The following is a 14,005-nucleotide window of genomic DNA, read 5'->3' as shown; positions in this document are numbered from 1 at the left end:
CACACTGAACCACACAGGAACACAAGACAACATGACACAGCCGGGCTAAAAATACCTTCAGTGCCTCAGAGAGAGCGTCGCAGGCGCAGCGCCGTTTACTGGAAACGCAGCGACCCGAGCAGATCTGGACGTCCACGCGCAGGATCTAAAGTCAACGGGGAAATTCTTAGTACCAAGATACAATCAGGCTTATTAGCATCAAATCAGAAGCAGCTGTAAGCAACGAGCTGATGAGTGCCATGACTTCCTGCGTTAACCTGAATGTTTTGTTTTCCAGTGTCAGAGGTTCATCCGATGCTGAAGCTGTTGACAGTTTTTATTATGAAACGCTTCAGCAGCCGTCGAGGCGGTTGCTATGACACTGTGCAGATGTTCGTGGCCACCAGAGGTTGAACCCTTGTCATTTTGCTGATCATCTGTTTTGTTCTCTTGAATCACCTGCTGCTCACACTTTAAACCATAGTGTTAACCTAAACATTTTACTGCTGTAATGTGAAATATTGGTATTATACATTTTGGTTCCAGCTCCTAAAATCTTTTAAATGTTGCCTTCCTGGCTGATCTGCCACGGTTTGACCCAGTCTGCAGGTGGAGACCTTCTCCTCAGCACCTCCGTGTGGTTGATGTGATTGTTCTCCTACCTGGACCTCTGTGGAGGGCAGGCGACCTGGGGTCCGGGTCTTGTTCCTGGTTCTCAGAGGATGAACCCCAATGACCTTGGTGATGTCTACTGATTTTCAGGGTTCACCACGCTTTCAGTCCCCAGAACCTCCAACAATAATGAAAATGCAGTCACTGCTGCACATCCCAGAGTGTTGTTCACTCATAATTAAGAACTAATTCAGATGAAAAGTTCATTGAGTTTTCCCTAAGTCTGACTTGGGAGCGCTCCCGCGGCTTAAGGCCTCAGGGGAGAGGCAGCGTTGGCTCCAGTCTCTGGCCTCCGGCCCGAAACCATTTGTCCGGCTGGTATGTGCCCATCCACCGTCCCATGACGCACTGCTGCTCTAAATATAAACATCCAAACTGGGTGTTCAGCTCCAAGGTCGCATTATGTCACCTCAAGCAGCACGCGCTCAGCACCGGGACCGAGCGCTTCAGGACGACCTGCCTCCAACGCGAGGATCCGACTGGAGCCAACGCTGGAGGACACGCTTCTCATAAAGCTCAAAATCTGGGCCGCGACCTTGAACTGTGCTACTTGTTCGTCCTTTGCTCAGACCTCTGGCAGAAATGGGCAGTGGAATGAGCAAGGTAGGGTCCCCTTCAAACATCATACGTGTCACAGCTGCTTCTTCTTGTTTCACGTGGACGACTCTGTTTAACTCCATTCACTTCCTGCAGATCCTGCCTGATCTTTATCTTGGGAATTTAAAAGGTGAGCTGCTCTGCCTCCCGACTACAGAGTAAACCTTTAATATATTTTCAGGCTAATGTAGTAGAGTGTTTCAGTTCCTCATAGGACGGCATGTGGTGAGATGTGACACTGGCTCGGTTTCAATAGAGTGGAGAGTCGGCCGAGCAGCGCACCGCGACTGAACTCGAGCGTTTTGATGCAAAGGCAGCGTGTTTCATCCCGTGTGAGCGGAGGCTGCGTAGCCCAGCAGCTGGAGGAGGCTGCTCATAGCGGGGGTGTGGGGGGTGTGGGAGGGGATGCCCCATGGCGTGGGGGTGTCCCTCCAGTCTTCATCTTTCCACAGCAACAAATGCAGCCATCAGCTTGTGCTTTTATCATCTTCAAATAAAACACACTGGTTTCAACGGGAAGATTCGTAATGTATGAACATGAGATGTTCAGGGACCAGCTGTCAAATAGGAAACCTGGCACTTTTTAATATGAACCAGATGTTGGATTTAGTTTTACAGCATATTTTTTACAAAATAGTAGGAGACAGGTCGAAGAATTTAGACAAAATAAACCAATATCTCAGAAGCTGTAATAGACACTAAAAAATGCAGGACCACAAACTCAACACATCATTAAAGGTTCATCTCTGATCAACATATTGTTACTAAATAATTATATTTAAACAATTACTCAATTACTAATTGTAATTGAGTAATTGTAATTACAATTACTCTCATAATTATAAAAAGTATAATAATAATAAAGATCTGATCTCCAAAGTCACAAATCTCCACAAACCCATTTTATTACATTTTATTAAAGGCATTCTATACTATACTATTATTCCGAGGTTTTATTTTTGAATCACTGCTGTCTGTGAACAAACAGTGGTGCTGTGTCCTCCGCCGACCGGTGGAGGCAGATGGCCGCTCACCCAGTGTCTGGTTGTGCTGGAGGTTCCTCCTGGTGCTGCTCAGTGGGATTGTTGGGTTTCCTGTAGCATTAGACTGGTTTGAATAGACGTTTTAACGTAAGAAGCTGTGGGATATGAGGTTCTGGGTCCAAGGTTCTTCCTGGACGCTGTGCAGATCGAATCCACGGCTCCAGGAAGAACCTGTGGGGTTCCTGCTCCAAAGCTGAATCCAGCTGTGATTCAACCACTGCTACACGTTCACCAAGGGCTCCAGACAGATGCAGCTGGGCCTGAACGTTGGCAGGAGCCTCACTCATGTTGGTCTGGACTGGTGCCATTAGCAGCTTCCTGCAAAACTTGCAAAGCTTGAGAAAAAAAGTGCAGACACATCTGTCCAAGGTAGAGAACATTCGGCTTCCTTTCAAAGAACAAAATTTGATTAAAACAATGACAGCTTCTTGCTTTTGGGACAAGCTGTTGGACTGTTTTAGAAACACTGGTTTTCCGGTTTTTCTTTCAGTTCAAAACCAGAGCAAAACTTTAGAGCCGTAAGGCAAATGTGGCCTCCTGCTTTGGGAGTGGGTGAGGAGGGGCCTTGTTGTCAGGTACCCGATGCTTAATATAGGTTTGAACGCATACGCCATGATTTGTGATTGGATGGGAGCAATATTTGCAATTTCCTGACTTTGTTTGTGCTCCACAGATGCTCGAGACAAGGAGCTTCTGGCTCAGCACAACATCACCCACATCCTGTCCATCCACGACACAGCTGCACCCGTCCTGGAGGTGAGCCTGGGTCGACCTGGGTCGGCCCGCGCGACCCCCGACCCCAGCCCAAACCACTCCACCCGCCCTGAACCGGGTGTCGTTCAGCCCAGTCATTGTGAAAGTGTCAAATGTTGGCAGCAGCGCTGAGCTGCCGCACGTTCCTCCTTGAATTGAACTCTTCAGGGCTGCAGCTAAAAGTTAATACTGCTTTAATCATTACAATTAGTGATAACAGAAATAAGCCCAAAATTTTGGGCTTCTGATGAACTTTTAAAACAAAACAACAAAATTCTTCCAGTCATGGACAACTAAAATAGCTGAATTATTCCCTGGCGGGAAGTAGAGATGAAGCGAATCACGCTTTGCTTTTTGCTACAGCGTCTTCTGAGATGTCGCCTTTAACATGTGAGGTCGTATTCTGGTTTATGAAAGGACAAGAAGGAAGCCAGTAGTTTAGCTCAAACACACATCAAAATCTTGGACGGTGCAAAATTCAACCACTTCAAAGTCACAGCATGAAAACCTTGTTTGACTCGTGTGTCGCCACCTGGAATTCACCAGGTTTCACTGAGTAAGTCGTTTTCACTGCTGTGTCGCGTGGGATCGCAGCGAATTTCTGCACAGTTTCCACTCGACGTGTGTGTGAGCATGTGTGTGAGCGTGTGGGTGTGGGTGTGTGTGTGTGGGTGAGTGTGTGTGTGTGTGTGTGTGTGTGGGTGAGTGTGTGTGTGTGTGTGTGTGTGTGTGTGTGTGTGTGTGTGTGTGTGTGTGTGTGTGTGCAGCTGTGTTGCAGATGCACCATGATGCTACATGATACTTTTCACACATGATCCTTTCAGCTGCTCAAACTCTGTAAAAGTCCTGAAAGTGGAACCGCATTTAAAAAAGCTTTCTGGCTTTTTCAGCACTGCATTTAGACGTTGCCCATTTGTGTATGAATCAGCAGCTGCTTCACTCGAACTGACTCACATTTGGAAACAGATGCAGGAAAAGTTTTTAGTCTCAACTAAACATGAATGTTGTTACATAGTTTATTTAAGGAATGTCTTTCTGGAGTAATTTTCTTTCTTACAGTGAGTGTGTTTATTGGGACCTGATCCTAGGTCAGTATGTGTGATACATAAACCTCCTCTTAGTCTGAAATGATTCATCTGTTTACTTATTATCACCTGCTTTTAAAGCGCTGTCTTTTGCACATGATCCAACTGAGATCTTCAGCGTCCGCTTTCACAACTTTCATCTTTTCTTGCTGAAAGCGAGGATGAAAAGTGCTCAGAGACTTCTGCACTTTCTCTGTCGATGCTTGTATGTTTCATTGAACAGTGAAGAGAAACAGCAACTCTCCACTATGACAGTATCACTACCCAAACTGGTCAACCACCAAGACTGTGTGCAGGTTTGGGCTCCGGGTCGGTCTCCGCTCCGACCCGATCCAGGCCCGGCACCGGCGGCTCATCCTGGGACGCCGCCTCCGCTCGCACGACGCAGCCTTTTCTGGTTCTGAGGTGCAGAATGACTCAGGCCTGTTTTCACCAGTTCAGCCCAAGTGGCCAGATGGGACGGGTCGTTTGCATACCCAACAGTCAAACTGCGGACTGGTCGATTTCTTGGAAGACGGCTCGTCGGTTCCTGAGGGAGGAAGGTGAAATTTGCAACCAGCAGGTCTCGGTCGGACGTGGCCTCTTCTGAGCCCGTCTGATCAACACGCTGTCTGACGGGAGAAGGTTTGTGCAAATCGCCCCAGGCTGCAGCGAACATCTGGGGGGTGCGCCCCAGATGTGATGTGGCTTTGATTTTATAAATACTGCCACTGAGTCACAGCCATAATGAGCGATGCTGCAGATATGAGTCCTTTGCATAACCCAGCTCTTCCTGCCCAGATTTACAGCTTCATGTTTGCGTGCGCTATGCTCCGCCCGCACGGCGCTGCGTGCGGCCGCGTCTGGAGCACCTCCAGCCGCTCGGGGCCCCAGAGGCCTCGGGGGGTTGCAGCAGTGCAGTCATTACGGGACAGGGTGGTTTCTGGCCAGGTGCACAACACACGTTATGATGGGTATGTGGTGACCCGGCAGCAGCGGAGCAGGTCAGGGTTTCAGGCACACAGGAAGCAGCTTGGTTCAGGGCTCAGAGCGGCGCTTCTGAACGCTCCTCTCGTCCCTGCAGGACATCACGTACCTCTGCATATCTGCTTCTGACCACTCCAAGCAAAACCTGTGAGTACTTGTTATGACCTGTGAACGCTGTCATGTTCACGCTTTCTGCCTTGACGAGTACATGGACCCACTGTGATCTGTGATCTCACAGGAGCCAGTTCTTCAGGGAAAGCATCGCGTTCATCCACGGCTGCCGCCTGAAGGGCGAGGGCTGCCTCGTCCACTGGTGGGTTCACGCCGGTAGTGGAGTTACTCCCAGTTTGATACGTCATCACATCACATCGGCCTCGTGGATCAGCGGCCGGAGGTCTTCATGTTTTATTAACCCCACTTTCATTTTCAGCCACATCAGCAGCAGGACCGGCCCCACGCGACTTTGCTTAAAGCTTTCATCTCCTCCTCTCCAAAACGTGCAAAATCAGACATTTAACCACAACTTTAGGAAAAGGGGGTTTCACTTCTTTGTACAGTAAAGAGCGTGTGTGTGTGTGTGTGTGTGTGTGTGTGTGTGTGTGTTGAGCTGATGCTCGCTGCTCTCAGTGTGGCAGGAGTGTCGCGCAGCGTCACGCTGGTGGTGGCCTACATCATGACGGTGACGGGCCACGGCTGGGTGGACTCTCTGGCGGCGGTGAGGGCGTCCAGGCCGTGTGCGGGGCCCAACCTGGGCTTCCTACGGCAGCTGGAGGAGTTTGAACACACAGAGCTGCCCACGGTGAGTGACAGCACACGGCCATCAGACAGACAGACAGACAGACAGACAGACAGACAGACAGACAGACAGACAGACAGACAGACAGACAGACAGACAGACACACACACACACACACACACACACACACACACACACACACAGACAGACAGACAGACAGACAGACAGACAGACACACACACACACACAGACACACACAGACAGACACACACACACACACACACACACACACACAGACAGACAGACAGACAGACAGACAGACAGACAGACACACACACACACAGAAAGACAGACAGACAGACACACACACACACACACACAGACACACACAGACAGACAGACAGACACACACACACACAGACACACACAGACAGACAGACAGACACACAGACACACAGAAAGACAGACACACACACACACACACACACACACACACACACACACACACACACACACACACACACACACACACACACACACACACACACAGTAAACAAGAAAGTACAACAAGAGTATATATATATACACAACCGTTAGAATAGAAAATATAGTCACATTGAAAAGGTTAAAAATATTGATTTGTATTTGAAATATTTTTTTTTAACCTTCAAACTTTGCTCTCGTCAAAGAATCCTCCATTTGCAGCGATCACAGCATTGCAGGTCTTTGGCATCTGGATGTTAATTTGTGGAGGTCATCTGGGCCTTCTGACGCAATGATCAGACACATTGTACCATTACTACACTGCAGCCACAGTGTATTTCTGAATCGTTCATTGCAAAAAGGTGCCTTTCTGTCAAAAATAAGGACATTTCTATGTGACCCCAAACTTTTGAACGGTAGTGTATGTAGAGAGAGACAGATAGAAATCAGAGGAAGGCCGTAGTAACATCTGCACGTGTGATGAGCTGAGAGCAGCTGGCTTTGAGTCCAGCCTCCGGGTGCTTTGTGTCATGAGCGCCCCTGCTCTCCCTGCTCCAGTACCGAGCCTGGTGGAGCGACAGGTACGGGAGGAGGTCCTTCAGCGACGCCGAGGACGTCGAGGCCCTTTTAGCTCGAAGCTCCGGTCCTGAACGCTCCACGAGGGGAACCTGAACGCACCGTCACTCAGCAGCTGCTGATGCTGCAGACGGAGGCTCTCGTTAAGCAGCGTCTGCTCTCATGTGAAAGGGGACTTTCTTTCAAGCCGATATCACGAGTCCCTTTCGTCATGTCATGTCCTTCTCTAACTGTCAAAACAACACGCACGGGCGGCCAAGCGCGACGGCGCGGCACGAACACGCTGTCCACAGCCAGAGCTCTCAGCTCCCGCTTTGGCCTCGGACCCACAGCTGGAGGCCTCCACTGAAGCAGCATCACACTTATCTCCATGTTTATTGCAGGATTTTTGCTAAAGCGTGTTTGTCAATTCATGCAACATTGAAACATGAGGTGGAAAGTAACTTTTATTTCATGCTTTTACCATTTTCTGCTACTTTATAAATTCTCCTCTGAATCTGATTATTATTATTAAACCTCAAAGACACAATCTGTTAACACCATGAGTTCAACTAATTATTTCTTTTTTAATATATATATATATATATTTAATTATTTATCATCATTTATCAAGTAATATTTTAAATGTAGCACTGATTGTTGTCTAATCTAATCTGATACCAATCTAGTATTTCTAGACTGTGACAGTAACAGTAAATTCTTTTTGACATTAAACTAATAAAACAACTGACGTCTCAGTCCGAAGGGTTTAGTAACATCTGACGTCACTGCTCTAATTACCGACTAGTTATTGTCAATGGACCATTTAATGACATTACAAAAACTACACTTTTTGTTTCTCGGCGTCCAAAGTAAATATTTGATATTGTGGTATCGATACTTGTTTCGGTGGAAACTCGACGCTTGTGTAGTTTGTTCCTCTGTAATATTCCTGTAATAGATTCGATCAAACCACGACACGCGCCTCGTGTCAGTTTTATCTGTAACGCCGCTGTTCTACTTAATCTTCCAACGGGAACAGACGCGCACCGCTGGACCGCTCTACACTTACTTTTCGTAAGGCTTTATCATTTCAAAGAATTGTTTTTGTCTCAGTCCCATGATTTTCCACGTGTGCGGGTGTGTGACAGCAGACTGACGCCGGCAGGGTTTCCCCCGGTGTCTTACTGGAGATCGGCCGCTGCGCGCGCACTGATAAGCTTCGCAGTAGCGAGCGGCAGCAGGTGCGTCCTCCTCAGCATCCCCGGCGTGTCTCCGCCCCCCCGCTCGCATAGGCTGGAGGATTTAAGCGGGCCCGTCGTAATGATGAGGGCTTTCTGAGACTGAGTGATTTCAAAACCTGACGGGTTTCGAGTTTCGCAGGTAAGACCACTGCGACCGGCTCCCAGGGCGCTCAGGGCGCGCGTGGGAGATCAGGGGCTTAACCTTCACTCGGCGGAGCGGCTCATTGTTCTCTGCTACACTTTCAAAACATCCCATTGCGTTGCAGCACTCAGCAGTGGAGGTGTCGCGCGTGTGTCTGGCAGAGATGAACCCCGAGGTGGATTACGGAGGCTCCGGGAGCAGCGGCAACGGGAAGCTGCGCCAGTGGCTCATCGAGCAGGTGGACTGCGGGAAATACCCCGGCCTGGTGTGGGAGAACGACGAGAAAAGCATCTTCAGGATACCGTGGAAACACGCGGGGAAGCAGGACTACAACCGGGACGAGGACGCCGCGCTGTTCAAGGTAAGGAGCCGCGCGTCCCCGCGCGAGCGCGCAGAACGTGCGCCGTGGGGGAAGTTGAAGAAGTCAGCGTCCCGTCCCGTTTCTGCGCTTTAACGGGTGTATGACGCGCATTGTACGGTGGAATTAACCACTAAGAACAGATTACAACAGATGCAGGTAACAGGTCCGGAAACGCATCACAGCGATCTAATAAACGACTTGAACGTTTCCATTCGAGCCGCGGCGCTGAACCTCAGCTCAACAGCAGCCGCTCATCGCTTTAATGACTAATGACGTTTGACGGATGCCCTGTCTTCAGGCCTGGGCGCTGTTTAAAGGCAAGTTTCGGGAGGGCATCGACAAACCGGATCCTCCGACCTGGAAGACGCGGCTCCGCTGCGCCCTCAACAAGAGCAACGACTTCGAGGAGCTGGTGGAGCGGAGCCAGCTGGACATCTCCGACCCGTACAAAGTGTACCGCATCATCCCGGAGGGCGCCAAGAAGAGTCAGTACCGAGCCGCCGCGTGTGTGTGTGTGTGTGTGTGTGTGTGTGACGTCACAGCGAGGCTCCGCTCAGAACGCCAAAGAGCGCAGCGCCGGTGAAGGTGTGTGATTGCTCCGTCTCTGCCCTCAGGACCCCGGCAGGAGGACAGTCCTCTGAGCCCGGTCAGCTACCCGGTGCACCCGTCCTACCCCGCGCTGCAGACGCAGGTGATTTTCATACACATGGAAATGAGCCGAGACTTCAAGTCACAGCAGAAACGCACACTAACCTGCTGTGAACGCATGAATGACTCACTGGTTCATCTTTCAAGATGTAAAGTACCTGAAACTTATATTCTGCCACATGTGTCATATCGAGCCGTGATCACATTATTGTACATTATACGCAGACTCATAACTTAGAAATGATCTAAACTAAACATTCCCCACCACACAAGTGAGTGGTCACCACTTATCTATGAGACGACGTTCCCGGGGTTCAGTGAACGCAGCGCGACGCTCTGACCGCTGTCTCTGTGCAGATGCCACAGTACATGGCTCCCCCAGAATGCAGCTGGAGGGACTACTGCCAGGAGCAGGCGTCTCTGCCCGAGCTGTCCTTCACGCAGTGCCCCTGCCCCCCCCGCAGCCTGCCGTGGCAGGGCCCCCCCATGGAGAACGGTACGCTGCCGCTCCCACTCACGCTCTGGGGCCGCTTCCGGTCCAGTCTGTGCTGAGCTGAGCTCTGTCTGACGTGTGCCTGCAGGGTACCAGCTCAGAGCCTCCATCTACTCGTACGGACCGGCCGACAGCCAGCCGTCGCCGTTCTCGCTGGACGCCAGCATCAGGTCGGCGGAGGCGCTCACAGGTGAGCTCCACGCTCTGTACAGAAGGTCCTTGAACGCAGCACAGGTAAACAGGTTAGACGCTGTGCTGCCCCCAGTGGCCAAAGGTCAGTAAGTCCAGCTTTAATGAACGGACCTGCAGCTGCCGTTGCCTCGGACCGTGGAGGTGCCGTCTGACCCGCTCCTCTTGTCTCCCATCCAGACTTCCGCCTCCACGTGACTGTGTTTTACCAGGACATCCTCCTGCGGGAGGTGACCACCTCCTCCCCCGACGGCTGCCACATCACTCCGTGCTCCCAGGACGAGAAGCACTACCTGCAGCCCGGCCGGCCTGAGGTGGTGCCGCTGCCCGTGGACGGCGTCTCCGCCCAGAGGAGGGCGGACGAGTGTCCCCCGAGCCCCCCGTCGCCCCTGGACCGGGGGGTCCTGCTGTGGATGCGCGCAGACGGCCTCTACGCCAAGCGGCAGTGCCAGAGCAGGGTCTACTGGCAGGGAGGCCTGTCCCCCTACGCAGACAAGCCCAACAAGCTGGAGCGGGAGATCCCCACCAAAATCCTGCACACGCAGGACTACCTGACAGGTAACGATGAGCAGGGAGGCGGAGGCGCACACACAGAAACACACACACACACATACAGAAAACAGAAACACACGCACACATACAGAAAACAGAAACACACGCACACACAGAAACTCACAGAAACACACACACACACGCACACATACAGAAAACAGAAACACACGCACACACAGAAACTCACAGAAACACACACACACACACATACAGAAAACAGAAACACACAGACACGCACACATACAGAGACACACACGCGCGCACACACAGAAACACACACACAGAAACACACACACACACATACAGAAAACAGAAACACACGCACACACAGAAACTCACAGAAACACACACATACAGAAAACAGAAACACACAGACACGCACACATACAGAGACACACACGCGCGCACACACAGAAACACGCGCACACACAGAAACACGCGCACACACAGAAACACACACACACACAGAAACACACACGCACACACAGAAACACACACACGCGCACACACACACACACATACAGAAAATAGAAACACACAGACACGCACACGTACAGAGACACACACGCGCGCACACACAGAAACACACACGCACACACAGAAACACACACACACACACACACACACACAGAAACACACACACACACACATACAGAAAACAGAAACACACAGACACACACACATACAGAGACACACACGCGCGCACACACAGAAACACACACACACACACAGAAACACACACACACACATACAGAAAACAGAAACACACAGACACACACACACATACAGAGACACACACGCGCGCACACACAGAAACACACAGAAACACACACACGCACACACAGAAACACACACACACACACACAGAAACACACACACACACACAGAAACTCACAGAAACACACACACACACACATACAGAAAACAGAAACACACGCACACACAGAAACTCACAGAAACACACACACACACACATACAGAAAACAGAAACACACAGACACGCACACATACAGAGACACACACGCGCGCACACACAGAAACACACACACACACAGAAACACACACGCACACACAGAAACACACACACGCACACACACACACACACACACACATACAGAAAACAGAAACACACAGACACGCACACGTACAGAGACACACGCGCGCACACACAGAAACACACACGCACACACACGCACACACAGAAACACACACGCACACACAGAAACACACACACACACACACACACACACACACACACACACACACACACACACACACACACACAGGACTACCTGACAGGTAACAATGAGCAGGGAGGCGGAAGCGCACACACAGAAACACACACATAGAAACACACACACAGAAACACACACACATACAGAAAACAGAAACACACGCACGCACGCGCACACACACAGAAACACACACACACACACACACACACGGTTCATGAACAGAGCTGCGGTGTCATCAGCCTGTGATACAGCACCAGGCACCAACCTGTAGCTGCTGCTTTAATGGACAAACTCCAGGATGCAGTGATAGAAGTGTAAAGCTTCAGTAACTTACACAAACATAAAACAGCTTCACTCACTTTAACCTCAAACAAGCTCGGTTTGATCAGATCTGGGCCTCATGTCTTTGCCCTAAAACAACCTTCTAAGAACAGCGAAGTACAACAAAAGCCCCCAAATGTCACCCCCAGCGCGGCGCCAGTCATACGTGTGATAAGTCATCTGTCACGTGAGCCGCCCACTCTCCACGACAGCCCCAGCTGTGGAAGTCACAGCTAATTCAATCTGCATACGTTGTGACCAGGACTTTCCGTGCGAATCACCCCAAATGTCACTTCAGGTGAAGTTCTGCTGAATTCATTTGAATGTGGGCTCACGGGTGCGCTCTGTTGCAGAGATCCAGAGCTACGGGCTCCACGGGCGGCCGCTGCCGCGCTTCCAGGTCCTGCTGAGCTTCGGGGACGAGTGTCTGGACCCGCAGAGACAACGACGGACCCTCACAGTCCAGGTGACGCGGCTTCACACATTCACGAGTCAACTGTGAAAGCAGCCACTCAAAAGTGAAAATGGGATTTGAAATTGTAAGCCTGATATGAAAGTCTGTAGCGACTTCTTCATTACCCCTTCAGCAGCAGCCTCTCCGTTCCTCTAGACTCGGGTCCAGAGGCAGCGCTGAAGCGGGACCAGTCACTGCATCTGGGCTTTGCTGTTTAACTCCAGCTGAGCCTCGGCTCTGCGGCCGCTGGGACTCGGACTCTTTCACTGAACCTGAGCTGGTTTTACTTTTCAGACCTTTTCCCCTAAATGACATGAGAGCGTCTGACCACAGAAACACCTACATCTGAACAGGAACCTTGACTTCTCAGGTTCTGAGCCTGGTCCGTCGTTGGCCGCGTCTGCTCGTTGTGTGTGTGTGTGTGTGTGTGTGTGTGGGGTCTGGTTAAGCGCTGCCTCTTCATGGCTTCATGACTTTGCCGTTTCAGGTGGAGCCGCTGTTCGCCAGGCAGCTCCTGTACTACACGCAGCAGCCCAGCGGCCACTTCTACCGCGGCTACGAGCACCCGGGCGTCGCCGAGCACCTCAACGCCTCCGAGGACTTCCAGAGGGCCCTCACGCACCACCACAGCAGCAGCCTGCAGGAGTGAGCTCGTCCCCGAGGAGGAGGAGGAGGAGGAGGAGGAGGAAGAGCCGAGCTCCAGGAGCCGAGGACACGAGGACATTCAGGGACACGATGGACATTGATGGACCGTGCAGTCAAAACTGATTTGCAGTGTTATTTTTTACTTTTAGGGGTCAGTGAATATTTCTTTACTTACTATTCAAACAGAACTGACAGCTTGGGTGATTGTACTGTAGAAAAGTGTAAGTAAATCCTTTTGTAGTTTGACATTTTGGGACATTTACATGAACAGAGCAGCAGGTTCCTTCAGCGCTGGACGCGAACACGAGCGTCTCCCTGCCTCAGCTCATCATGTACCAAACGTCAACGTTTGTTGTTATGCGTTTTATCCTTGTACATACTTTGGATTTTTCTGTTGCTAGGAGACACTATCACCACCATGTAGTAAGTTATGAATGATGTCTTGTGCCTGGCTGTGAACAAAAGACAAAACTCTCAGGGAACTAATTTCAGATAAGCTTTTTCAACCCAGTTTTGTGTGAAATGGTACGAGAAATGAGCTGATGTTTAACTTTATCTGAGAAACGGCTTGTTTTACATGTCTTTGCAATAAACGACTGAAGTGTAACGAGCTGAAGTGTGTTTCTGACTACGAGTGGCGCCGGTGCTGTGTGCGAGCGCCTTCGCGCTGAGCAGGAAGTGTGGTTCAGATGCAGGATGAGGCTGGTTAATCAAAGCGTCGTTATCACAAACAATGATGACATCACGCGGGGAGAGGAGAGGAAGCGCTCGCTCATGCTTTCCGCGGCGCTGGGGAGGAAGCGTTCCTGCTTCTGCTCAGATTACGGTCGGTTTCCACTTTCATGGAAAACA

General features: G+C 50.6%; 2 protein-coding genes across 2 annotated transcripts; both read left to right on the top strand.

Moving 5' to 3' along the window:
- Positions 1–116: 116 nt before the first annotated feature.
- Positions 117–7,427, top strand: LOC114854568 (dual specificity protein phosphatase 22-B-like). Its single transcript, XM_029149107.3, has 7 exons — positions 117–1,254; positions 1,345–1,378; positions 2,965–3,047; positions 5,193–5,242; positions 5,334–5,408; positions 5,723–5,894; positions 6,873–7,427. The coding sequence occupies exons 1-7, from the start codon at positions 1,234–1,236 to the stop codon at positions 6,984–6,986; spliced, it is 549 nt and encodes a 182-aa protein (XP_029004940.1). The 5' UTR covers positions 117–1,233; the 3' UTR covers positions 6,987–7,427.
- Positions 7,428–7,587: 160 nt separating this feature from the next.
- Positions 7,588–13,760, top strand: LOC114854557 (interferon regulatory factor 4-like). The gene is made up of 9 exons (XM_029149084.3): positions 7,588–8,252; positions 8,380–8,616; positions 8,915–9,101; positions 9,231–9,307; positions 9,622–9,760; positions 9,846–9,947; positions 10,127–10,504; positions 12,408–12,520; positions 12,996–13,760. The coding sequence occupies exons 2-9, from the start codon at positions 8,419–8,421 to the stop codon at positions 13,155–13,157; spliced, it is 1,356 nt and encodes a 451-aa protein (XP_029004917.1). The 5' UTR covers positions 7,588–8,252; positions 8,380–8,418; the 3' UTR covers positions 13,158–13,760.
- The last annotated feature ends 245 nt before the right edge of the window (positions 13,761–14,005 follow it).

The sequence above is a fragment of the Betta splendens genome, chromosome 4, assembly GCF_900634795.4.
Source record: "Betta splendens chromosome 4, fBetSpl5.4, whole genome shotgun sequence".
NCBI lineage: Eukaryota > Metazoa > Chordata > Actinopteri > Anabantiformes > Osphronemidae > Betta > Betta splendens.
Note: the sequence above shows the minus strand (reverse complement) of the source record. Positions and strands in the feature narration are given on the sequence as shown.

Coding starts and splice junctions, on each gene's coding strand:
- LOC114854568 (XM_029149107.3), top strand. CDS start 1,234: ATGGGCAGTGGAATGAGCAAG. Junction 3,048..5,192: donor CAGCTGCACCCGTCCTGGAG/GTGAGCCTGGGT, acceptor TCGTCCCTGCAG/GACATCACGTACCTCTGCAT. Junction 5,895..6,872: donor AACACACAGAGCTGCCCACG/GTGAGTGACAGC, acceptor TCCCTGCTCCAG/TACCGAGCCTGGTGGAGCGA.
- LOC114854557 (XM_029149084.3), top strand. CDS start 8,419: ATGAACCCCGAGGTGGATTACGGAGGCTCCGGGAGCAGCGGCAACGGG. Junction 8,617..8,914: donor AGGACGCCGCGCTGTTCAAG/GTAAGGAGCCGC, acceptor CCCTGTCTTCAG/GCCTGGGCGCTGTTTAAAGG. Junction 9,761..9,845: donor GGGCCCCCCCATGGAGAACG/GTACGCTGCCGC, acceptor GTGTGCCTGCAG/GGTACCAGCTCAGAGCCTCC.